At 38.7% G+C, this 26,978-nt stretch overlaps 1 protein-coding gene, 1 non-coding gene and 1 pseudogene across 5 annotated transcripts in view; 2 read left to right on the top strand and 1 right to left on the bottom strand.

The window, feature by feature from the left end:
• Sf3b3 (splicing factor 3b subunit 3) overlaps positions 1-26,978 on the bottom strand; it is a 44,202-nt gene that overhangs the window by 5,366 nt on the left and 11,858 nt on the right. For all 4 annotated transcript variants that reach the window (XM_020161639.2, XM_074055672.1, XM_020161640.2 and 1 more), the window contains 14 exons: positions 26,721-26,858; positions 25,783-25,886; positions 23,313-23,478; positions 21,010-21,105; positions 20,264-20,336; positions 14,635-14,786; positions 14,022-14,177; positions 13,093-13,248; positions 12,158-12,301; positions 8,007-8,129; positions 7,163-7,317; positions 1,939-2,113; positions 766-971; positions 514-670 (listed from right to left, as the gene is read on the bottom strand). In XM_020161639.2, the coding sequence (XP_020017228.1) occupies positions 514-670; positions 766-971; positions 1,939-2,113; positions 7,163-7,317; positions 8,007-8,129; positions 12,158-12,301; positions 13,093-13,248; positions 14,022-14,177; positions 14,635-14,786; positions 20,264-20,336; positions 21,010-21,105; positions 23,313-23,478; positions 25,783-25,886; positions 26,721-26,858 (2,001 nt within the window). The remainder of the gene's footprint in view (positions 1-513; positions 671-765; positions 972-1,938; positions 2,114-7,162; positions 7,318-8,006; positions 8,130-12,157; positions 12,302-13,092; positions 13,249-14,021; positions 14,178-14,634; positions 14,787-20,263; positions 20,337-21,009; positions 21,106-23,312; positions 23,479-25,782; positions 25,887-26,720; positions 26,859-26,978) is intronic.
• Positions 10,329-10,461, top strand: LOC141417324 (thymosin beta-10-like; annotated as a pseudogene).
• On the top strand, positions 25,188-25,375 carry LOC141417604 (U2 spliceosomal RNA). Its single transcript, XR_012442261.1, has one exon. It is a non-coding gene; the product is annotated as a U2 spliceosomal RNA (small nuclear RNA).

The raw sequence follows: 26,978 nt of genomic DNA, 5'->3' as shown, positions 1-26,978 counted from the left end.
TCCTAGAAGACACACCTCTGGTAAAGCTGAACCAATCAGATTCATGTGGCATCAGTGTGAAGGAAAGAATAAAACTATTCTTAATTTTATTTAGATTTGCAATAAAATGAGTAACAAAACTGACCACTTAACATCCTGAAGTACAGTTCAGAGGCATTAGTACATTTACATTGCTGTACGACTATCACCAATGTCATCTCCTGAACTTTTCTCATCTTCCCAAACTCTGTGTCTATTAAACAGTACCTCTCAGAGAATACTGATTCTTCAAAGCTGTTCAGCTCTGGTCACGAATTGCTGACTGCTTACTAAGACAACAGACAAGGGGCTGATTCAGCGTGCATCTCACCACTATGGGTGGTCAGCACCCAGGCTTCCTGTGGGAATCAGAAACTGGGAGCATTACTGAAGCAGGAAGGTCCATGTGCTTCCCAGAGGGATTGGAATCAGCAAGCTAGTACCCGCAAGACCTAACTCATAAGCTCAATTCAGGAGTCACTGCCTGGTTCCTACCTTGTGCAAAAACTCCAGTTTTTCCCCATTGTTCACAAGCTTGTATGTATAGACAAAGCCCCCTGCCACAGATCGGGGATTCAGTATCAGGTCCTTGGCCACACCCACAAGCACATACCAGTCTTCACCAGTGTTGGAGAACCTGCACACAGCCACACTGCAAACAAAGAAGAACGAGTAAGACATTAGTCAAAACCCAAGGAACTCCTGTACCCACACACCAAACCTTGTAGACTGTCCGAGGCTCCTTACCTAAAAGCTGCCTCGTTTTGTTCCAACTGGACAAGGTCCAATGTATTCCCCTGAATAGGATTCATCACCCGGATCACAGAGGCCCACTGCCCATTGCCAGCCTTGGGAGCTCCAAAAATGGATTCAGGGAGGTTTTCATTGAGGAATGCTGCTGCCATCTCTGCAGCCAGCTCCCGTTCATCCTCCCCTGCTGCTTCCACCATTTCCTAAATCCAAAAAGCAAGAACAGTCTATGCTCAGACGTGAGAGGTAGGCAAGTAAGAAGAACACTCAAGGGGGAGCACAATATATAAACTAGTATAGTCTGTCATTTAAACCAGAATTCTCAACTAGGCACCAATGGCTCACTCCTGTAATCCTACCTACTTGGGAGGCAGGATTGTGGTCCAAAGCCAGCCTGGGCAAATAGTTTGCAAGACCCTATCTCAATAAAACCCATCACAAAAGAAAAAGACAAAAAAAACCCCCCAGGATTCCCCAAAGTAAAGATTCAGTGGAAAGGTGGAAAACAAGGGGAAAAAGAAAGCAATTAACAGGAAATCTGGATACTGGCAGTTACATTTGAAAAGAAAAATGCCAGAAAGAGCTAATATCAACTATGGCAAATATTGGGCCAGTAACCCAAGAAACATGAAAATGAAAACCCCATTTTTCTACTTAGCCTACCTGATTTCCCTTGCTACTTGTTTCCTCTCTTTCAGGTTGGCTACAGTTCTACCTCACTGTGACTGGTTTTTACTGGGAAATGGTTTTTGGAAGAGCTGGTATTCTGGTGAATCTGAAAGCTGATTCCTCTGGGCTTGAATCAAGGCAACATATAACAACAAATAGCTCAAGGACTAAAAAACTGTTCCACAGAGGAAGTTGAATTCTGAATAAACCAGGTTAGCTTATTAAGAATCCTGGATGACACTAAACCCAAAAACTTATCAAAGGACTCTGCTTAAAGAACCCCAAAAGAGCCTGAATAGTAGGGGCTTTTTTCGCAGTGCTGGGAATCCAAGCCAGGGCCTTGCACATCCAAAGTGAGTGCTCTTACCACTGAGCTCAATCCCTAACCCTGAATCTTTAAAAATGACAAAGAATATAATTAAAGATTATAGAGTTTAAAACTTTTCACAAGTTCACATACACACGCCTTTTAACTAAACCCTTGGAGATGAGATTCATCACCTCTGCCATCTGTTGCTTTCTTTGAGCTTTTGTGGCCTCAGTATAGGCATTGTGGTCCGTCTCAATGATGATAAGGTTGTTACTCTCAGGGTGGATGACAAATTTCCTGGGTGTATATTGCAATGGAAAGGCTACTTGATTGAAGACAGCACCTAGCTTCTCTAATGCCAAAATCCTATGACAGAAGACAAGAGGATTAACAAGTCACTCACTCAGTTCCTGGAAATGGGTGAAATTGCCAAGGCATAATCCCTAAAGCCCTAATGGTGATATTAGACAACACAAAACAACAGCCTTCTAAATGAGAAGATTCTGCACAGGAGACAAGGAGATCCAGATGATAAGGAGGACCAATTCCAAATGTGTTGTGAAGCACTACAGTTACTTGAATATGTGGTACTTGTGCCAACTGTGTTTCACAAAATAAAGTAGACACCCTAAAAAAACAAATAAAAATAAAGTGGATGCCCTTCTGCATGAAACTTCAGCTTTAGGAAACCAAAGAAATGGCAAGTAGGGGACCTATAAACTTTTTGTCCAACAGGACAGAGACACATATCCAAGCCAAACTAAGTCTAAAATGAGCAGAATTCAGGCATTCTTAAAAATATAGTTACTTAGAAACAAATAAATAAATACTAAAAAGACCTTAGGGAAGCCGGTGGGTCACGTCTGTAATCCTAACTATTTGGGAGGCTGAGATCAGGAGGTTTGAGGCCAGCCCAGGCAAATAGTTTATGAGACCCCCATCTCCAAAATAACTAGACCAAAGTGGACTAGAGGTGTGACTTGAGTGGTAGCGTGTCTGCTTTGCAAGCACAAAGCCCTGAGTTCAAACCCCAGTCCCCCACACAATATATATATATATTGTAGCTTAAATATCTGTACATTAAAAAAACATATGACAAAGGAGATGATATAGGAAATAACAGTAGACACAAAATGTTAAATAAATTTTGGAAGCTGGGACTGGGAAGCTCAGTAGTAGGACACTTGCCTAGCATATACAAGGTACCCATTTGAATCCCAAGACTGCATTTAAAAAAATTCTGAAAGGTGGCAAATTAGCTGAGCCCCAAAACCTGAAGAAGCATTAAGAACTGGAAAAACAAGGATTTCACACTTTGAAGACACAGCATGAGTCAAGGAAGAAAAAAATGGTAGACAAGTGGCATGTGAATGGTTTTTTTTGTCCCAGTATATCTCACCACCAAGTATTAATCCTATATATTTATTCACACATATGAAATGATCAACCGATCAGGTCACTGCAGCACTGTTAAAAATATCAACAAGAGATGACTAGTTAAATAAACCATGCCACATCCATATAACAGAATACACTGGCTATTAAAGAATATGGAGGCCGAAATAATACTGGTATCAAGTGATTTCTAAGATATACTATTAAATGAGAAAAGCGTGGTTTGAAACTGTATGTAATATGCTCTCTCCATAAATAGGAGGAAAAAGAACATATGCACATATTTACTCGTCTGTACAAAAGAAACTTGTAACAGATGCTTGAGGGGAGAGGAGTGACTGAAGGACATTCGCGGAAGAAGACATCTATTTTAACAAAGGAGCCAGGGCCTTCAAGGTCATCTAAAACTTTGCTTCAACCCAGGCAAATGTGATGTTGCATGGAGGGCTGAGTTAGGAGAACTGTGATTTCAAGGCCAGCCTGGGCTATCTAGTGAGACCCTGCCTCAAAAACTAAATTAAATAAATAAATAAAGCTACTTCAAAACTTTTTCCTGCCACTTCTTCTACTGAATCCTTCCATGAGGACTAAAGATAGTACTTGCTTAAGTTAATACAAGGAACTAGAAAGACTAAACACCCTCAAGGAATTAAGACCTGGCCAAAGAGTTATAATCCTTTCATAAGAGGCTTTTAACAAAAATAAGAACAGATACTTTACAACTAGCATCTTTTCTAAGACTCAACAATCTGTTCAATTGGTAAGTACATCCTTTCACTCAACCCTCTTCCTCACACAAATATATACAGAGACTTGTACTCTTTGGTGGAAAAAAAAAAGAAAACTGAAGACTTGCCCCCAAGGAACTCACACTTCCGTGATTCAGCAGTACATCAGGAACTGCTTTACATTTCCTAAAATCAAGTGAAAATCAAAGGCTAAGAGACTTTGCTTTACACATGAACATATATAAGTAGATACCCTCCCCCTAATTCTTTACCACTGAGGAAAAAGAACCAGTATCAAGCAGTAACTGGTATCAAGTAATTTGATCATGTAGTTGAAGAATTACCCAGAATGAAGCACAGAGTCAGAGACATAGTTTGAAAGTGGCAAAAAGGTTGAAAAATGGAAGGACAGAATGAGAATATTTAACCCTCATCTAACTGACACTCCAAAAGAAAAGGTAGAATACGAAAATAATGAAATATTTCAAAATAAAAAGATAAGAATCAACAGATGCAAGAGGAACCAAGTAGATCAAAGAAACACTGCTGGGCGTGGTGGTACAAACCTATAATCCTAGTACTCAAGAGCTGAGTTCCAGACCAGCCTGGACTTCTAGCAAACCTAAAAAACAAAGGAAGCCAGGAAAGAAATCCTTCCAAAGTGCTACAAGAAAAAGTCACTCTAGAACCATATATAAAAAAGAACATAAAATCAAAACATTTTCTGGTACTTTTAAAGAAATATTCTGAGCTGGCAAAGTGGCTCAAGTGGTAGAGTGCCTACCCCACCAGAAAGAAATATTCGTATTCTGGTGGTTTCCAAGTTCTGAGTTGCTGCTTTACTTGGAAACAGACTAATTCAAACAATTTACAAACATCTGATTATAACATAAAGAAAACAAAAACCACAGGTTCCCATTTTCTTCTAGTCTAACCCACACCTACTAAGACAAAGGACATTGACTCTAGACAGAAGGAGCATCTGTCCTCAGAGACACACAAAACTGGATTAACTGATGCTCCCATGCTGTACTGTTCCTCGCAAAGCACAAAGTTATCCAGCATTTGTCAATGTGGGGGTACATGCTATCAGTGACAACCAACACTGCTGTCAGGTAATTCTCAGATGGACTTTTTTCTATGATATAAAGGCTGTCATCAAGAGAGTGAAGACAATTCACAGAATAGAAGAAAACACAATCATATATCTGATAAGAGGCTTGTATCTAGAACATAAAAAGCTTAGAATTGGCTGTGGTGTGGGTGTTGAATGTCATCCCAGATGTTCATGTGTTACAGACTTGGTCCTCACAGTGGTACTAGAGGTATGCCATTGAAGAAGAGTGTGAGACCTCACCTCATTCCACCTCTTTACTTAACCACATGGCCTACAACAACATGCTGCCTCACCACATGCCCAAATCTACCATGGACTAGAACCTGCAAAACTATTAGCCAAAACAAACCTTTTCTAAGTTGATTATCTCAGGTATTCTGTTATAGTAATGGAAAACTGATTCACACAATTCAATAATAAAGACAATAGCCTAACTAATGAATGGCCAAAGAATCTAAACAAACATTACTTCAAAGAACAGTCAATAAACACATAAAAAATATTCAGAAATACTAATCTAAATCATCAAATACCACTTCATATCCATGAAGATGGATAGAATCAAAGCCATAAAGCAAGTTTTTTCAATAATGTGGAGAAACTAGAATCCTCGTATATTGGCTGGTAGAGATGTAAAATGGTACAGCCTCTTTGAAAGGCAGTCTGATAGTTCCTTAAAAATTAACCATGCTGGGTGCCAGTGATTCACACCTGTAATCCTAGCTACTTGGGAGGCTGAGATCAGGAGGATCACAGTTTGAGGCTAGCCCAGGGAAACAGTTTGTAAGATTTTATCTCCAAAATAACCAGAGCAAAATGGATTCAAGGTGTGGCTTTGCAAGCACAAAGCCCTGAGTTCAAACCACAGACTATTTAAAAAAAAAAAAAAAAGGTGGGGGGGTTGTTAAACAACATAGCTTATGACCTATCATTTATACTCTTTTAACAGGTATATTTTGAAGAAAAATGAAAATTTTTGTCCACACAAAAACTCATAGCAGCATTATTCAAGCAGCCAAAAAAGTAGAAATGATTGATTCTGACAGTTAGTATTACAAACTCTGGTGTTTAAACTACTATGAAGAACTCAGCTTTTATCCATCTTTAGGATGGATAGATTTTGTTGTTGGGGTGGGAGACAGTCTGCTTATTAAACAGTGTGGAAATCTATAGAGGCTGTCAATCTAGAGGAATTCAGGAGTTAGGGACCATGAATGAGACATAGATAGAATCCTGACATGCAGAGACCTAAATGAGGGAAGCATTCCAAGGGCAGATGCTGAGATTAAAAAGAACTATAAGGAATGCATGGAAGAATGCAAGGAGATCACATATGCTAGAGAAGGCATATAAAGATACTGATGGTTAGAGAAAAGACAATGACTGTGAAAAGATCCCAAAAGCTGTTGCAAAAAAGTAAGTTCACTTGATAAGCAACAGTGACTGATTTATCAAGAGGCTATGCTTGCCCAGTGTGGTAGTGCACACCTGCAATCCCAGCAACAGGAGAGACTGAGGTTGGAGCATCATGAGTTTGAGGCCAGCCTGGACCTGGGCTATGAAACAACTAACAGGTATTGGCAGTTTCATTGTGAACAAGCAATAATTGCAACAAGGACATGAACAATTTCACCAACTTAAAAGTTTAAGGGGAATAAAAACCCCAAAACCTTGAGAAACCCAAACTGACTAGGTTATTTTCTATCTTGCTACAAATATAATATAGTGCTCACAAAGTAAATAAATATTAGCAGTATGAACAATAGTTGCATCAACTTCCAAGCAAATGACCTAAATAACCTACATGATTTAAGATGCAATCCTGCAAATATGAGAGTCAGAAAAGGTTATCATGATCAAACACTTGCTTTAAAACTAATCAAGTGACACTGCCCTTCCAATGGAAACCAAAAATCTTTACTGGACTACACTGATAAATAAGTATTAAAACTTGGCTCTAAAAGTCTAAACAGAAGCTAAAACTCCAAACATCGAAACTTGGCTCCCAGGCTCTTAAGTCTTAAGCCAAATGAAGGTTTCAACTGCAACACACTAGTCTAATCATGAGGAGTGGGCTCTATGCCATCTCGCCACAACTTCCTCCAACACTAGCAGAACCATAGGCTAAACTCGTAGCAAAAAGGCTTCTTGCTAGGCTCCAATCATAGGACTTACCTCAGGGTGTTGGTAGAGATAGCCACAATGCCCTCAGGACATTGTTCAGAGGCAAACCCAGATGCAAACTCCAGGGTCTCATAAGACAGGGGAGTGAGATGGAAGCGGGACTGGTAAGAATAGCTCAACCATGAGCGGCTTGACATGGCCAATACCTGAAGAGAAAAAAACATGTCTAACAAGCTTGGAGAAAAGCTCAAACATGGTAAGCTGACCAAATATCCTAATCCCAAGTTTCAGTCCACAGAATACTCTATGGAATTTTAGAAAATTAAAAGGCCATCCTAAGTAAAGGAGGCCTAGAGAAGAGGCAGTATGGCTTACTGTAGGCTAAAATCATGGGCTAGGTTAATCATTCCCTCTCTCTCAAGTTTGTTTCTATGTGTGTAAAATAAGAATAACCATCAAAAGGCAAGACAGCTGCAAGGATTAAATGAGGTAACACTTAAGAACTAGCACAATACTCAGCAACACTAAAATTCTTAACTACAAAGCATTCAATCTCTTTCACATTACTAAATCATGAAATTGCTAGAAGCCTGGGATAAAACTGACTTGCTCACTTGTGGCTAGTAGTGCCCAGGATTGGAGGTTTCCAGCTATCCCCAGTCGTATTTCCAGTCTTTTGCTAAAAAGACCAAAATTCCAAAACCCCTGTAACCAAGTAATGTTACGGAGATATGGAACTTCCCTGTTAGGAAAGTGTAGGTTAAGAAACCCAGGAAACTAATCAAGATAGAGCTAATGTCAAGGCAAATACATACTGGAGAATTAGTGAGAGTAAATCTTACACGACAAAGTTTTTCTCAGCTGATGTGCTGCCTATCCCCCTTTTAACACTTACTGCCTCCTGGCCTTGCATCCGGACTCGGAAAAGCTTCACAGGACGGGACCCCAGGTACCTAGTGCGGGTATCAGATAAGTCCCCAGTGACAGGGTCGAGGACAGTTCTCAGCAGCACACCATTCTAATCAAAAGAAGAGGAAGAAGTGAAGCCACACTCATGATGGATGCTTATCAGCTATGAAAGAGCCTCCCTTGGCTACTTTCACAGCAGATGATAGGAAATGACTTGATGGTTTAAAAAGAAAATCCTGCCAGGCATTGGTGGCTCACGCCTGTAATCCTAGCTACTAAGGAGGCAGAGATCAGGAGGATCATGGTTCAAAACCAGCCCAGGCAAATAGTTCATGAGACCCTAACTCGGAAAACCCTACACAAAAAAAGAAAGAAAGAAGGAAAGAAAAAAAAAAAGGGCTGGTGGAGTGGTTCAAGGTAAAGGCACTGAGTTCAAGCCCCAGTACTGAAAAAAAAAAGAAAATCCTAATAATCAGCCATTCATTCACTCTTTCACTAAATCACTCATTGCTTCCTGATTCCAACAGTTATTAAGTACCAACTAAGCGAAAAACACACTTATCCTGTAAAAAATTGTAAATTGTGTATGTTAAATTCTCTGTAATTTTAAAACAAATCTACAGTTGAAAAAATTCAGGCTTATTTGACTAGAGTCTGTAAAGCCCATTTTCCCTAACAGAAAAAGGTTCTTAAGATAAATGATTGATTCAAAGCTGAGGCAAAAATGTTCCAGATGCATATGGGATACCTTATTGTGCAAGGCAACATAGTGGGGTCATATTAATAAAACAAAGGAACCAACTTCAAAAAGGAACTTCCATTTGCCAAAAATGAGGTAATTAAACATCTTTAAAAAAAAGAAAACGAAACCAGGTGTGGTATGGTTCATTTGTAATCCCAGAACTCAGGTGGCAGAGAGGCATGAGAATAGTGAGTTCAAGGGCTCAGAGAGACTCTGTGTCAAAAAACCAAAGGCTAGAGGTACAGTGACAGAGTGCTTGTCTAGCATGTGCAAGGCCCTGGGTTTGACCCCCTGACAAAAAACACAAAACAAAAAACTGATACTTTGAAGAACAAATACACAAAAATGCACAAATTCACAATGTTACTTTAAAAAAAAAAAGAAGAACAGCTGGGCATGTTGGCACATTCCTGTAATCACAGAACTTGTGAGGCTGAGGCACAGGGACCTCTAGTTCAAGATCAGCCTGGGATACATATACCAAGACTCTGTCACAGAAAAACAGAACCACTACCAAACTCACTGCAGGGTAATTGTTAGGTCCCTAATTCCTTAACTCTGAAAATGGGTAAACAAAGAGAAAAAAATTGAGGTATTTATTCTTTTTCCTACATAACTATATTTGGGCAAGTAAAGAAATGAATTTCATTTTGTCTTTAGAGAAGAGTTTCAACTGATTAAATTTAAGAAATAGAAAACCATCATTTCCCAACCCCTAAAGAAATAACCAATCAAGGCATCGTGTATCAGTAGCTGTTAAGTAAAAAGCTGATGGGTAGCTTTAAAAGAGAATTGATACCAACACTCTAACAGCACTAAGTTGGCCAAACAGACATCTCATATGTCCTGATGTAATGCAACAGGGAGTAAATAGCACCACCTCTGAGCTACTCTTGCTTTCCCCAGATAATTAAATCTGAGTCTAAAAAGCTTCTTGGTTTGTGCTAGTCAAACATACACCAAATCATGTGTGGTTAGTCAGACTTGAGATGGGATGTTAAGTTTAAAGTTCCCAACAACCAGATTTCAAAGACTTACACAAAGAAAAATGTTGAATAATCCAGTAAAACTAGATAGGAGATGGTGGCTCATCCCTGTAATCCTAGCTATTCAGGAGGCAGAGACCAGAAGGATTACAATTTGAAGCCAGCCAGGCAAGTAGTTCTTGAGAACCTATCTCAAAAATAACCAACACAGCGGGCACTGGTGGCTCACGCCTGTATTCATAGCTATTCAGGAGGCAGAGATCAGGAGGATCATGGTTCAAAGCCAGCCCAGGCAAACAGTTCCAAGAGACCCTATCTCGAAAAAGCCCTTCACAAAAAAGGGCTGGTGGAGCGGACTCAAGGTGTAGGCCCTGAGTTCAAGCCCCAGTTCCTCAAAAAAAAAAAAAAAAAAACCACAAAAAAGGGTGGTGGAGTGGCTCAACTGGTAGAGTGCCTGCCTAGCAAGCGTGAGGTCAGGTCAAGCTCAAAACCCCAGTGCCGGTCTCTTGCTGCAGCAACAAGAGTGGAAGCACCAGGAGCCCGGGCTTGGAGCGAGACACCAAGAACTGTTTTTAAGGAAATGGCAGACAAGCTGGACATGGGAAATCGTCAGCTTCGATGAGGCCAAGCTGAAGAAAATAGAGATGCAGGAGAAGAACACCCTGCTGACCAAAGAGATCACTGAGTAGGAAAAGCAGAGTGAAATTCCCTAAGTGCCTAGAGGATTCCCCACCCCTCATCTTGGAGACCCCTGTAAAGTGGAGAAAGAGCCACCTGCAAAATGGACACGAGCCACAAGCTGCACTGTGAACCCGGGTACTATGCTCCAATGCCACTGGCCTGTGGGTCTCTGAGGGGAGCCCCTGCTCCTCCTCACAATCACACTGCCAAAATCTCCGGTTTGCCATGGGATGTTATAGAAAATTAGTTGTCTGACTAATAAAAATAAAACATACCTCGTGGCAAAAAAACCCAACCAAACAAACAAACAATCCAGTGCCACCAAAAATAACAAACAAAAATATATTTTTCTTTTTGGGTTTTTTTTGAGACAGGGTCTCTTTATGCAGCCCAAGTCAGCCTTAAAGCTGAGGTGATCCTCCTGCCTCAGCTTCCCCAGTTCTGGCATTGCAGGTGTGACACACCACACTCAGCTCTCACATTTCTAATGTATGTCATCGTCTAGATCCACCCAACAGTTTAAATGATTCTTCTAAGTCTAGAAGGTGGGAAATTCTACAAGACATTTGGGTTTCTTAAAAAAGAAAAAAAAATTTTTTTAAACATTTAAAGGTTGGGATGAGACAGTTATGAGACATAAAAGATATGAAGGAAATGCAAAGTGTGGACTGCTTTGCTGAGATCTTGAGATCCAGCTATAAAGTCATTTTGGGGGAGAAAACTGTAACATGAACAAGCATCAGATGACATTTGGAAATTATTATTAAATTTGATAGGCATAATATTACTGCCTTAAAAAGAAAACATTTGTTAGAGGTACATTACTACTATTTACGGATGAAATGATTTTATCATCTTGAATGTGCTTTAAAATCCTCTAGGAAAAAGATTTACTTCAACAAATGTTTATGAGAATACCAAGGGAATGATTTTGTCACAGACATGAGTATGCCAGAAGAGAGGGTAAGAGGATATACCAACATGATAATGGTTATTTTCAGTTGTAGTTTTGTTGGTAATTATTATTTAGCTTTTGATCTTTTCCAATTTCCAGTATCTTAATCTGACTATAGAATTCTAATATTAGAAATAAATGCTATTAAAAATGCACATAGATGAACTTTGTCTAATTTATGTATCTATTTCATGAAACATTAAATTTACATACATACTTAAATATTCTAGGAAAAAGAAGATTGATATATTGGTCTAATTTCTGTCCATGCGTCACAATTTCTAAATGGGAAAATAAAATTAAAAGGCAACTGAAGTGTTTGTATAAAGAATCATAAAGGACTACAAAAAGTATATATAATCAAGAACCCCGACACTATCTTACTGTTAGGTTCCTGCTTTTCATGGTATGAAAAACTCAGCTGCTTTAACAATAGCCATCGTATTTATCACTACAGGTGCCAATTATGAACTGGGAAGTAATCACTTCAAAAAGCTGAATATTGTGAGATCTGCAGATGATTCTTGAGGGCCCAGAACAGTGATCATAAAGTATTTTTATCAGGTATGAAGACCTTGTGAAAATACTTTTTTCCACACTTGGTTTGTTCTAATTTAAGTGCTAAGAAAAGTGAATTCAGAAAAGCAGTATTCATTTTTCATATGGTGGTTATCTGAAACCACAGGTACAGAAAATGACAGTATTTGAACAAAAGAGTGTGTGAAACCTATAGAAGGCCTAACACCAACAATGTCAACCTCTGGACATCTTACCTGCAGCCCAATGTTCAGGTACAGGAAGCCAATAGAACCTCTCTCACCCAGCTCGTCCTGCTTCTCAGTCCCACCCATTTCCACAATACATAGGGACTCAGGTTGTGCTGGGAGAGCCTGCATGCTCAGAGGCTGCAGACAATCCTGGAGGTGGGAGAGGGGAGAGAAATGGGGACAGAGGAGAAAAAAAAAAAAAAAAATCAAAACACAGGAAATGACCTATTTGTGAAAAAAAAAACAAAAAAAACCTCAAAACCAAACTATACCCAGAGAAGAAATAAAAATCTAGTATTAAAGGAAGAACTTTCTTGTTGGCAAGAAAAACCCCAGGAGACTTTGTTTTGTTTCTTATTTTGAGACAAAGTCTTACTTTGTAGCACAGGCTAGACTCAACTCAAAATCCCATTGCCTCAGCCTCCTGAGTGCTGGGTTCACAGGCATGACCTAATATGCCCAGACAGGAGTGAGTTCTGGAAGGGTAGGAGGATAAACCTCAGAATAAGCTTTGGGAGGATCTTGCTTTCCTCTTTTTGGAAAAGTAGATAGTGACAAAAGTAAATAAGCAAATGGCACCTCCCTGAATGTCAATTAAGTCCCTAGAAAACATTAAATTCCTTTCAAACAGTCTTAGGGTTCTTGGTTTTAACTGCAAAAGGGATTCAAGGCTTATGCTAAAAAAACATTTAGAGTCTCAAGATCAACATCCTTAAACCACAGCACACAAGACTTCTGAGGTATGCTGCTATGAAAGAAGCAGCAGGTATAGCTTAGACTGTAGCTCAGTGGTAGAACATTTGCCTAGCATGCATAAAGCCCTCTGTTTGATCCCAAGCACCACAAATCAAAAAATTAAAAAATGAGAAGCAACAGGTATAGTGTAGGGATTCAGATGTTCAGATTCCAACCAGATCCTTGAAGTTGAGGGCATCACTCACTGAGGGGTCCAGTGAAATGATTCTGACAGTGTTGTCCACCAGTCCCACAGCCAGGAAGCGAGACCGCTGCTCTCCAGGTGGCACATTGGCCAGACTCATGCACACCACATCTGCTGACATCTCCTTCCGCTCTGTGTACTCATTCAATTGTCCTGACTACAGGGGGAAAGAGAGAGAGAGAGAGGGAGAGGGAGAGAGGGAGAGAGGGAGAGAGGGAGAGAGGGAGAGGAAGAGGGAGAGGGAGATATGAATGATTCAATTCATTCCAAAACCTTAGGTCCAGTGAAGGAACAAGATTGTTAGCTTTCTTTCTTGCCCCTTCTCACTCCTTTTACAATAATCAATGACCAAGAATTTCTTCACCTGAGATCCCAAGACAACAGGCTAGCTGCAAGCAAAATTAATGTATCCAAGTAACAACAGAATCAAGAGACCTTTGACAAACTCAGTATGCCACAAATTTTCGAGGCCAACGAAGTCCTCAGGAAATGCAAAATACATGAAACTGCTTATATTTGGAGTGAAAAGGGAATTCAAATATGGTGGTTAAAAACTAAGAAGTCTCACCTATACCAGGAACTTTGTCATAGCAAGACAATGTATATACTCCATATCCCTCCACATGAAAAAGAAAAGGAAAATTCCTGCAATGGATTCAGATGGCAGAAATCTATGCCAAATATCCGTTGGCAAAGTATAGTGCAAAGTGCAGAGGGAGCAAGCGTTTCACTGCTGAAAAAAGTTTCACAACTCTTATTAGAATCTCACTTATTCCTTTTTCCCCTCTGAAAAGGGACACTTTCTTCCCCAATTCTCTTTCTTATGAGTATATTCTAGGTGTTTGAATGAAAATTCCCATGTTTACCTCTAGACTCTACATTAAGTCTCACAGTGAATGATAAAACAACAAAACAAACAAAAAAACATACAGGATCCATCTCAAAATAGACCAGCTCTCCTCCTGTCAGGGCGATCACCACTTGTCGCTGGTTCACTGCACATTTCACAATTGTTTTCTTTCCAGGGGTCTTCCACTCATTGACTCTCTTGTCTGCTCGTATGTGCCGAATGCCATCTGGATATACCTAGTCAGTAAAAGAAAGACACCTGACTTTAGCAATTTGACTCATCACTCAGAACAATCCCCACCCCTAGCAGACCTGGAGGCACTCTGTTTGAGGCACCAGCTGGAGTTAGTAGGCCCTAGACAATGTCAATTTCAAAGAAGTTCAAAACTCATTAATAAAATACACATAAAATCTTTATGAAGATGAGAGCAGCAGTGATGGGGGCTCTGTAACAGAGAAATGGCAAGCTAAAATGTTATGCTTCAAAACTCTGAGTAGTTAAGTTAGTAAAAACCTATAATACTTAATTGTTAGTGCAGTACTTTATGTTGACAAAATAGTATGTACCTGCCCCACTCCCCAAAAAGCAAGGCTGTCTGGTGGAGAGACATGAACATAAGCAGCCTACAGCACAATGAGGGCAAAAAAAAGACAAAGCAAGCTGCACATGTAAGCAAGCTCTGAGAATTCTCACCTGCACCAAGGCATCATCTCCTAACAAGGAGCAGGACAAGGTTGGTGTGGTGCCCAGGAACCCAGAATCAGTCACTTCTTCCACAGTCTCTCCAATAGAAAGCACAAGGGTGGCATTCACGAAAGACACAATAATGTATGCATCAAATTCATCTGGAAAAGTAAAGAAAGGAGTTGGTTAGAGAAGAACTCATTATAATTTCAAAGCCAAATGAGACTTTTCAAAAACCTTCCAAGGCACTTTTGTGTGTAGAATGAACACAAACACACACACACACACACACACACACACAGAGCACAAAATGACCCCAAAGATAACTGAGGGCCACAACAGCCTATAGACAAATGTCCTCCTCTAATATTTTTTGAGATATTTGCTGGAAATATGAGCGAGAACACAAGGAAACCGGGGGCATGAGGGAAGTTTAAATACATTTTATATACATAAAAATAAAACTATAACACTTTTATGCAAATCTTCAATCACAACCCATTCTTAAAAAGAGGTATTCATTGTAACAGGAAAGATCCTCAACTTCTTCCAAAAGAAGCTAATGTAGGAATACAAGCTCTAAAGAATAAAACAAAGACTTAAGCCTCATGAGAGTAAGTCATTCTAGAATTGGAAACTGGGAATACTAGTCCCACTGGGTTTGATGTAAGAACACCAGATAACCAGGAAATGGGAGAGGAGGAGTGTTTACATTATTAGTCCTTGACCTCTTTGATTTTTTTCACTATTTAAAAATACAACAATCCAGTGGTCATGAGCAATCCTATAAGGATTTGCTTTTCATCATGAAATGTAGTTGGATAAACAATAACAAGTTTCTCAAGGAGGTCAAAGGATCCAAGGTACAAAGGCAAATCCAAAAGTTTCCCCTGGCAGATCCCATCGTTTAGAGACCATTTCCCACTTTACAACACAAAAGTTTCTGTGTCCCTACATCCATAATGTTTGGCATAAAGCTTGACAAATGTTGAATAAAGGCACATTTTTTTTAAAGAGTGAGATTTTCCTACTTCACAATGTCCATTTTGTATTAACTCTCCACTTTTTTCCCCCTTAGCCAGAAATCAGGTAAACAAAGGACAGAATAACAAGGTAGTAGCAGTTAACCAACTCTGCTTGCCTGAACCTTGCCAGAGCTCATTGCTATAATGATAGTCTACCCCACCACATCAAGAATATATTTTTTGGTTTTGATTACTCCAAATCAGTTTCAGCTGACACAGAGCTACCAGATTAGTTCAGCAGAATCAGCATTCTTTATAGGAGGGGCCAAGAAAAGATGTATCACCGGTAATAGTCTGCAGCAGAGTTCTGACCTAATAGTACATAAAATCAATTTGGTAGTAGCAATCTGCATTTCATAATACAAATAAACATAATTTATGAAAAGTACTTCATACAGTAAGGATAAGTAAGTACTATTTGACAAAAACTTCTGTTTTAGTTAATAATAAACATGTTTATAGGGTGGCTAAAAAGGAGGACCAATGATCTTTCCCAATGGGTATACTCTAATGGGTTGACCAGGAATCCATGGGGTTTGACTTCAATTTCCAAATCATAGAGTAATACTGGACAAGATATTTGGTTTGTGATTATTTGTTACAAATGTCAGCACATAGTAAATGCTTTGGACACATTGTACAAGACTAAGCACTACTGATAAGCATACAATGAATTAGGATATGGTTGCTCCTGAAATGGGTACCTTAATAAAAGTTTACAACAAAACCAAAATTCATCTCAATATAGTATCAAACTTGGACATGTTACTCCAGCTCTCAATTTTTAAACTGGCATGTAATAACAGAAATTGCTTACTTTTATATGACTACTGCATCATTTTCCAGGTTCCAATGACTAAAACTTAATAGCTTGAAAACTATGTCAGAGCAAATTAAAGCCAAACAACAAAAGTGCTCTAACTGGCCACAATTTCCAGTCTCTTCCTTTAGTCAAGAAGAAAAAGGAGTTTTTGAGAAGAGAGACCATACAACTTACATGCAAAGAGAAATGGGAGGGAAGGAGCGGTTCATATAATAGAGATCCTCAGTCACCTTGAATAGGGTCATACTTTGACTAAACAATTCAGCAAGCAGGAGATCAATGATTGATGTCTAAAAGCTACTTTAGCCAGGCTCAGTGGCTTATGCCTGAATCCTAGCTACTCAAGAGGTGAAGAATGGAAGGATCACAATTCAAGGCCAGCCCAGGCAAAAAGTTAGCAAGACCCCCCTCTCAATAAGCCATTATGGTGGCATATGCCTGTCTGTGGTCCTACCTACTTGTGAGGCCATAGGTAAAAGGATCATGGTCTAAAGCTTGGGCAAAAACTTGAGAATCTATCTGAAAAATAACTAAAGCAAAAAGTAAAGTATGGCTGAAGTAGTGGAACACCTGCCTAGCAAAAAGGAGGCCCTTAGTTCATACCCCAATACCGACAATAAATAAATAAATAAAAGCTGCTTCACCAGATTCCCTCACAAAACACACTTCCATTTTCTAGCTAGGAAGACCTGCAGCAGATTAATTACTCTATGTCATACGGAGATGATAGGTTAAAAGCTGACATTCAGATTAAAACCAAGCTTTAACCATAATTGACTAGGAAATGTAAATAACCGCAGTGCTTATTTCTAAATATTCCAAGTTTCATAAAGAACATTAGTTCATATCTCAATGAAGACTCTTGGGGTGCAGGTCTCAATTCAGTGAGACTGCTACCAGTCTGAGCATTACAAGAGTACTCTAGAGAAGGGAATGCTTTATTCTTCTATTTTCCTTGCCTAAGGATCTAAAGGTTAACAAGTAAACCACTCCAAAGGGTATCCTGAGCCACCATCCAGATTATTACCCTCCTGTATCTTATTTTCACTTTATATTCAGAAGACCTGGTACTTATTTTGCCCCAGTACAGTGAGGACGTAGGGTCCTGATCTTTCAGTCAGTACACTTGGAATGGACAACTCTCCAAGAATGTACGAAGCTATGTACAAAGAACATGTGCTAGCTACATGTTCTTTCAGCCTAGTAAAAATGAATCAGTTTTATTTTCCACAATTTGTGGGGGAAAAAAAAAACTAATTCCTGCTTCCCAGCTGATATACAAGCAGATGGGTGTGTACCACCACAACACACATCCACATCCAACTGCAAAGTTACCCTCTGAGAAATGCCATCAGGGCAGCCTCAGTATTTTGTGTAGGTCCCTCTCCCTGGGTAAACTATAAGAACCCACAGTAGACCCTAGCAGTAGGTACACACCTGTGGTGATCAGCACCTTCACCAGCCACCTGTGGAAGAGAAAAAAAGGCTTGGTATTGGTAGTATGCATCACCAAATACCAGCCAAGGTTAGTATTTGCCTCAAGACTGCAGTATGTGTGGATATAGGAATGCTCACTCAACAGTAATTTGGGGTATCTGGAAAGAAAATGAACAGAAAGAACCTGGCCTGTTGCTATGAATAATTGTCCAAATTATGGTACCTAAAGAATAAAATTATCAGGATACAGTCGCTCCTAGGCTGTAAGATTTAATAGAGGAGAAAAATCTTCCACTAACACCTTCATATAATATACTGTCTCTACTATTTACTTAGCAAACTTTCCAAGAGCCTTCACCAATTTTCAAACATATAGTCCCAATCCCACTCCTCTACCCCTTGTAGCAACACGCTTGTGACTTTCTTCACATCAGATAATACAACAGTTTTTGCATACTTGCCTTCTTTTTTATTTTGTTTTAATTTTTGGTGGTGCTGGGATTGAACCCACGGCCTTATGCATACTAGCTACGACCAGTCCCTTGTTTTTCCTTTTAGGTGTTAACTGTTCTGAGGCAGGGATTCTATGTTAATGACTCTGAATATGAGGTGCATACTTCAATAACTGTGAGATGAAGTATAGCATATACACTAAAAGAACCACAGACTTCCATCATTTTCCAGCCCTATTATCATGAGAGTCAACCCTTGGGAATTTCTGCCTTCTTCCTAAAAATGAGAAACTTTTGTATAAGCCTAAATCAGGTCTAACATTTAGAAAACTGTTTTAAAAGTCAAGAGAAGTCAGACCAGGGAGCACATGTAATCCCAGCACTCGAGAGGCTGAGGTTGGAGGATCTTGAAGTTCAGTCCCTGAGCTACATAGGGAGTTCCAGAACAGCCTAGGCTACATAGTGAGATCCTGCTTAAAAAAAAAAAAGGAAAGAAGGAAGATAATTAAAAGAAAAAGAGAGGGAACACTTAAGTTACTTCAAAGTATGCTTGTTTTTCTTTTTTTTTTTTCCTCTCCTTTTTTTGGTGGGACTGGGGTTTGAACTCAAGGCTTCATGCTTGTCAAGCAGGCACTCTACCGCTTGAGTTTGCAAGATGGGGTCTTGCAAACTATTTGCCTGGGCTGGTCTCAAACCACAATCTTCCTGATATCAGCCTCCCAAATAGCTAAGATTACAGGTATTAGCCACCAGTGCCCAGCTCTACATATGTTTATAATTTAAACAGTCTAGGCAGTGTTTTCAAGAGCAATCATACAAACTCAACAGCTGCCAAAGTAAACATCAACACTGACCAGATTCTTTCTATAAACATTACATACGATGTGGAAATCTTTGAAAACCGATTATTTAGTAATTATTTTCTCAGCTAATGAGCCTACCATATCCTGTTCATTTTTCCCTTTTCAATTCAACTCACCCTATTCCAATAACTACAATGAAAACAAAATTCACAAAAACATTTAGCATTCTACTAATAGAAAGAGGTCTTCCTCCTACACATTTCCCAGCTCCCTTACATTTGTTCTACTCAACAAGAACATCTGAACATTAGACAGAATTCGAGCTGTTTTCTATAAAAAGCTTTGTCCGCTGGCCAGGGTGATCTTACTCATCAATGCCACATTCCTGGGGGAAAAGAGGAAAATGAGGTCTTGGAACAGAAAGGACTTTCAGTTCCAAAGGAATCAAAGAAAAATGAGAACTAAGTTTTATTTCTATAGAACTGAAATTCAATTGTCATAAGACTTCCCTGCTGTTGCAGTACTATGTATTTTCACATTACTTTCAAGTTTAGGATGAGGTAACCATTCTTACCCAGGAATTCACAGTCTTCCCTACTGTTTCTTCTCTAATCACTCTAAAATTCTAATTCCATTCAATCAATCTCTGCTTTCCGTAAGTATAAGCAGAATTGAGCAATTGACAGGCTTTACCAAATCCTAATTCCTAAAACACCACCTTGAATTTCATGTGGTTCCAGAGCAAGACAAAAGAACACAGTTGAAGAAAAATGAAACCCAACAACTTTCCCTCGTACCATACATCTTTATACAGATGGAACCAGTACAAAGTTCAAAATCACAGAACAGCCTTACAAAAATGTTAATGTAACTAAAGAATAATAGTCACCCTATCTTCCCCTTACCCCCTTGCATGAAAAGAATTAGTAGATTAACCACCCTCATTGGAAGAGCCTCAGAAATATGGTGTTGAGCCAGAAGTCTCTGGTTTATGGTACTAGGTGAAGTGATCAAGAAATATTGTGAATGAAGTCTCTTAAGTCATTTATGTCAGTAGAACCCAAGCCCAAATTTGACTATTAGGAAAGTGATACTTACCTTCAATGTGCCGACGTACTGTCCAAACAGCATTGGGGTTACCAGGCAGCTCAGAAACTGCCATTTCCGACACCTGACAAAAGAGGAGACAAATCACAGTTACAGTGAGCATAGAACTAAGCTCTTCCACTTGAGCCATGCCCCCAGCCCTTTAATATAATTACATATATATGCAGATCTGAGGTTTGAACTCAGGGTCTCACACATGCTAGACAGGTGCTCTACCACCTGAGCCACTCTGCCAGCCCAAGAAGGCAATTTGGAGTGTCAATATTGCCTAAAAGGTCCAAGAATAGAGAATTTATAATAAATTCTAATCTATCCATTTCAGTGAAATAACAGAATATTAAGAGATTTAAAAAAAAAAAAAACAGCAATGTAGTAATAAGTAATAAATTTACTAAAATATCAGGGTTTGGGGTTATAACTAGGTGGTAGAGTGCATCCTACTTCCACTACCAAAAGAAAGAAATATTTGAACAAAGACTAAGACTAGAAGGAAATGGAGTAAAATCTTCCATGTAGATTTCCTACCCTCGATGTCATGGCTAGTGAGCCTGGAATTACCATGCTCACAAGTTAAGGAACTGGTAATTTATAAACTTTAGGGAACTAAGGAAAAGAAAACATATTTTTTTTTTACAGAAACATTAAATGTATCTTTGACCTCATCAAAGTAAAGTCATCAATTGCAGGTGTATACTTCTCTCCAAATTCTAAAGAGAATCTAGAAATTCCCATCTTACCTCAAGTCCATGTCTTAAAACTCTCAGAGATGACCGAGGTCCCCTACCACAGGCCACATACAGCTGTGGAGTGTCCTCATTGGCCAAATCAGCTATCTGCAAAGAACAAGAGGGAAAAATGTCTACTTGTGCTAAATTTTCAAATACAACTCTGATTCTCAGAAGACAAACTACCCTTTATTTTGGCTACTAACTCTGAAATATGAAGACAAAAAGCCCCAGGGTTCAAAGACAGCAAACCACTTGAAGCAACAAGTTGTTTTTAAAACAAAAAAGACTTAAATCCATTACTAAGTCAGGAAAGGAACTTGGATATTTAATGAAATGAACTGTATAACCCCCATCTGAAATTAGTGTTCCAATTAAAATTATACGTTAACAAAATACATTTACAGTACCCATAACTTTGTCACCAATATAAACTATTCACATTACAATAAAGTTTATAGACAGCCCAAATTATCATTTACCCTCATCACTACTACAAAACTGTATTTATCAGGCCCACTGTCAGACTGCATAAGATCAGTTACCCTATCTATGGGTATTCCTATAATATGGCTGTTTAGGCACCAAATGGGGAAGCCACGTGTTCTTGTATCAGTATCCCAGACATCTGCTTCTTTTTCCAATAAAATTACTTGCTAACTAATATGTGAAAACAGATGCATCATTTGGATTGTAGTTTTGCTAAATATGGACAATTTAAATTCTTAACTCTGTACAGCAAAAGTCTATTGTAACATAGATGAGCATGTAGATTCTGCCTGTATGCAACCCTTAACACTGATGAGGGGTGGGTACCTAAATTACCTATTTTAAATGTGTCATTTTATTATTTATAAAGCATTCAAAAAGCACACATATTACTTCTCCACAACTTAAAACTATTTTGCTATCTTAGCTACCATTATATTTACTGTCATATGCATACAAATATTACAGGCACTGGTGGCTCATGCCTGTAATCCTAGATACTCAGGAGGCAGAGATCAGGAGGATTGCGGTTTGAAGCCAGACCGGGACAAATATTTCTTGAGATCCTATCTCAAAAAAAATCATCACAAAAAAGGGCTGGTTGAGTAGCTCAAGGCATAGGTCCTGAGTTCAAAACCCAGTACTACAAAAAACAAACAAAAACACATGGAACCAAATGCCTTAGGCTAGTAGACACACGGCAAAAAAAAAAAAAGGTTACGAAGCCCTATAATTTCTGGTTAATTTTATTCTTGATCTACAAACTTTATACAATTATTTCTTCAAATTCCAGTGAAGAGGGAAAAACAGTACTAGTCAAAAACTACCCACACTTACATTCTCTTGTTTTCAGGACTAATATTTTCTCAATAGGGAAGACTAAAAGCAGTTAATTTCAAACTGGTTATTTGTACCAGGGAGAGTGCCTGAATGCTGACATGCTCCCCTAGTACACAAACTATCAGAAGTGCAAGGTAGTCCCTAATGGTCATTCAAACTATAGCAATATAGGAATCACTATGATAAAACTTCAAGCTGCTAAAATTGAAATCCAGTAGGTGGGAAACAGTATCTGTCCTGGGATCACTTCAGTTTACTCCATGAAGATGTGATTTAAAAACTTCCTGTTGCTGACTAATTCCAATTGTCCACTGTGAAGCATTTTAAATGGAAATTCATTAGGGCTGGTACAGTGGCTTAAGTGGTATAGGGCCTGCCTAGCAAGCATGAGGCCCAGAGTTCAAACCCCAGTGCTGCCAAAAATAAAAAAAGGAACTATATTAAAATGAGATAAATATAGCTGTACATACACATATACTGTTAAATGATAAAAGGTCATTAGAAATACAGTATGAGGTCATTCTCATTCTCTCTCTAGAGATTACCTACTTTCAGTCTACTGAAAGTGTATTCCTTTCCTAGTAAACTTTACTATTGCTTTCACTAACAAAAAAACTGAGTGATATATGAACAAATAACCTACACAAGCATATATATAACTGCAAATGTAGAGAAAATGTCTAAAATCAATCACAAGAGGTGGTTAATAGCAATGGTCCCCCTCTATGGAGTTGAAGGTTGAGACAATTGTGGGAACTTTTACCTTTCACCTTTTGTGTGGTTTGAATTCTTATACTGAACATGATTTTCAAATTAATAAAAAAAGTAATCTTAATTACGGTTCCCTAACTTTTCTAACTTCTTCACCTTTTCCACACGGGTAATTTCACAGATATGTGGAATTTAACTTTAAACTCATGACATTTGAGATTCAAGAACAGCTGGCTGGCACTGGTCATTGTGAAGGTGATTGAAAAGGCTCACACCTGGCAAAACAAAATAGGAGACAGGCTGTCTAATTCATCAACTAATACGAGGTTTTTGAGAGGTCTTGGTTGAAAGAAGAATGTGTCTCCTTCTTCCAGAGGCATGGCAGATGAAAATTCAGGTTCTTCATCATCATCTCCAAGATGTGCAATTTGATATAAGTAACTAGGGGGATGCAAAAGGAGACTTTAGTTAAAAGATTCTCTGACAACAATGCCTGACATCGACATAATGCTAAAGCTACTGGATTATACTAAAAAAAGTACTTTATTTTTTAGGTATAATGAAGTATTACGTCTGGGATTTCTTCCAAGTCAATTTGAAGAGAGGATTTGGGAAATGTGGAATAAATAAAATAAGACTGGTCAAGGATCTTTGTTAGGTAATGGGACAGGCAGATACTATATATTACTCTCTCTCTTTTTTTGTTTTGTTTTGTTTCGTTTTCTGGCAGTGCTTGGCTTTTCACACAAGTGCTCTACCACTGAGCTATGGCCACAGCCCTATTTGCTCATCTTATATGAGAAAACTTCCATAACAAAATCAAAAGTTTACATCATAAGCCCAGCACTCAGAGGCTGAAGCAGAATCATGAGTTTGAGGCCACTCTGGGCTATGTAGAGAACCCCTGTCTCAAAAAAAGGATGTAAGTAAGTTTAAGGGAAAAATGAGATCTTTTTAAAGGAATGACACAGTTCTTGAAAATTATGAATATGGGTAGTCAGGCACCAGTGGCTCAAGCCTGTAATCCTAGCTACTTGGGAGGCTGAGATCAGGAGAATCCAGGTTGGAGGCCAGCCCAGGCAAATAATTTGCAAGACTCTATTACCAAAATAATCACCACAAAATGGACTGGAGGCATGGCTCAAGCAGTAGAGTGCCTGCTTTGCAAGCACAAAGCCTAGAGTTTAAACCCCAGTCCCACCAAAAGATAAAATACTGAATATACTTTGGGGGATTGGGGGGGAAAGTGGGTCACTCAAGTGGTAGAGTATCTTGCCTAGTGAGCACAAAGTTGAGTTCACACCAAAAAAAGAGAGAGAGAGAGAGAGAATTGAAAGGTCAAATCCTACAAACCATCTTCATTTAATTATGTAGAAATAAAGTGTTAGATTAGTAAAGTGGTTTGTATATACTTTAGCTATACTAGTAAGACTTTATTAGATTATCTCATATAAATTGGAATCTTGGATATCTGGTATTAAATTTGAGGCTGGAGTTCACATTTCTTCCATCTAACAATGAAAAGCCATCAAAGATTTGTAACACAGGACAGAGGAAACAGTTTCATAAGGATTATGTTTTCTCTGATTGACAACTCTATGAAGACTTAGTTTTGTAGGAAATGCAACAAAATGAAATAAGGAAACTAATGAACTGGCTTAGATTAGCGCCTCTAAGGGATATAGGAAAAAAAAACAAAACAGAACTTAACACTTGACTGAAAGTGGTAGAAGACAAAAATACTGAGATTTTACACACCTGGCCCATTAGTCACCATCAGAAATACTGAGGTCAGGAGCACTGGTGATGTGGGTAAGCACTTGTGGGTACTAACAACCTTCACCGTTGAATTTATACAAGTGAAATGCTTGTGAAAATCTCTTTAATAGTAAGTAGTTCAATAAATATTCAATGAGCCAGATGTGGTAGTACATGCCTATAATCCCAGCTATAAGGCAAACATAGGTAGGAAGAAAACAATCTAAGGTCAGTCCCAGACAAAATGCAAGATTATCTAAAATAAATTTTAAAAAGGCTGGGGGCATAGCTCAAGTGGTAGAGGGTCCACCTAGGAAGCATGAGGCCCTAAGTTCAAAACTCCAGAAACATCCAAAATAAATAGTCAATGTAACGTTGAAAAAAAAGCTCCTATCGCTTCTTGGCCTTTTGGCTAAGATCAAGTGTAGTATCTGCTTTTATCAATTTAGTATCTGATATGTCCTCTATCCAAGGACAACATTGTGTGGATTTTTGCAACAGGAAGATAGAATAGGAGCTTGCTCCATCCAATCGAGCATTAATCTGGTATTGTGGTGCCACTGGGAATGGTGCAACCCCTCAAGGGATTTACCAAAAAGAGAAAAGAAAAAAGCTCAGGAGAAATGTCACTTCTAAAGACTTTAAAAAAAAAGTTTTTTGGAGATAAGCATCTCACTTGTATAGCCCAGGGCGGCCTGGAACTTGTGGTCCTCCTGCTTCAGCTTCCAGAGGGCTTGGATTACAGATGTATACCACCACATACAACCCAAAGACATTTTTTACCAACACTAACAGATTAAAGCCAATGAAGTAAAGGAAACTAACAAAGAGAATGAATGTAAAGAGGAAAGGAAGACAAAACTTGTTTGGAAAAACTGAATTATTCTTGTGAAAAGCTCCCTATCTTTAAATCTACACCTTCCTCCTGCCAATTTTTACTATTTAGAGGAACCAAGGTGAACTAGGGTAATAAAAAGAATTACTCACTGGTTTCCAAATTCTGAAGCTACAAAAAGGAAGCCTGTTTTAAGCACACACATGGCAGCAGCAACAGGAACAGTATCAAAATATTTCAGCCGGATCTCAGTTACCTAGAATAAAAAGAAAGAAAGATTCTAATGTATAGGAAGTGAAGCTTGGCCATAGAAAAAGCATAGCATTACTATCACACAGCATTTGCTCAGCAGCAAATAAAATACTCAGTAACTAAACCAGGAATGAATACACTACAGCTCACAGGCCAGCAACACCTATTGTTTACTATGGCTGTTTTTGGCTACAATGCCAAAGCAGAGTAGAGACAGAGACTAGTGTACCAACAAAAGCTGGAAATATTTCCTAGTCTTTACAAAAAACATTCACCAATTTCTGACCTAAAAAAAAGTTCTCTAATTCCTCATCTAAATAGCTACCTACAAAAATTGCCCAAATGTTCACACAACTCCTTCCTACACCAAAGTAACAGATCATGTATATTACTGATTTTTTCAGGAGACATGGAAAGCTTTCTCTTATTCAGACCTATTATTACTACCTGAAAATAATCTCTTGAAGAGGTATTACCTAGATTCATTATATATAAGGTTACTAGACCAAGTATCTGTGAACCAAAGTGGAAAAACCTATATTCATATTCAAACCCAAAGGTAACCATTTTCTAAGGCATCCTAAGTTTTTAAATTTATAAAGTATTGTCATATCTTATCTCAAAGAGCAGCTGTGGTGAAAAGTTTGTAAAACAGCTTTGTAAAGGAAAAAAAAAACAGCCTAGTAAACCTTTAAGTATATATAAATATGGGTTTTTAAAAATGAGACCATTCAGTTAAAATTAAGATTAAAATGTAAAAACTTTTATGCAACTAGACTACAACAAATGGTTGTTTTCGCTTCCTCTTCACATTTTGCTCCACCCGAGGTCTACTTACCATATCTTCATCTGTCTCTAAAGTGATCTTGAAGATATCTCCCTGCTCAGTTTGGGCCAAAAAGAAGAACATAGACTTGGTCTTATGGGTGGCAGAGCAGACAAAAATCATTCCTCTTTCAGGGTCATCCAGGTCATTCTAGCAAAGTCAAATATACAATCAACATCTTAGAAATGAGTACTTCTTATTTCTGGAATTTAGTACCCTACAAATAGGAACTGTATAGGCCACCTGATACCTAAGATATAGCTTTGACCC

The sequence above is a fragment of the Castor canadensis genome, chromosome 15 (genome assembly GCF_047511655.1).
Source record: "Castor canadensis chromosome 15, mCasCan1.hap1v2, whole genome shotgun sequence".
Taxonomy (NCBI): Eukaryota; Metazoa; Chordata; class Mammalia; order Rodentia; family Castoridae; genus Castor; species Castor canadensis.
The sequence above is the reverse complement of the archived record's forward strand: the minus strand, read 5'-3'. Positions and strand labels throughout refer to the sequence as shown.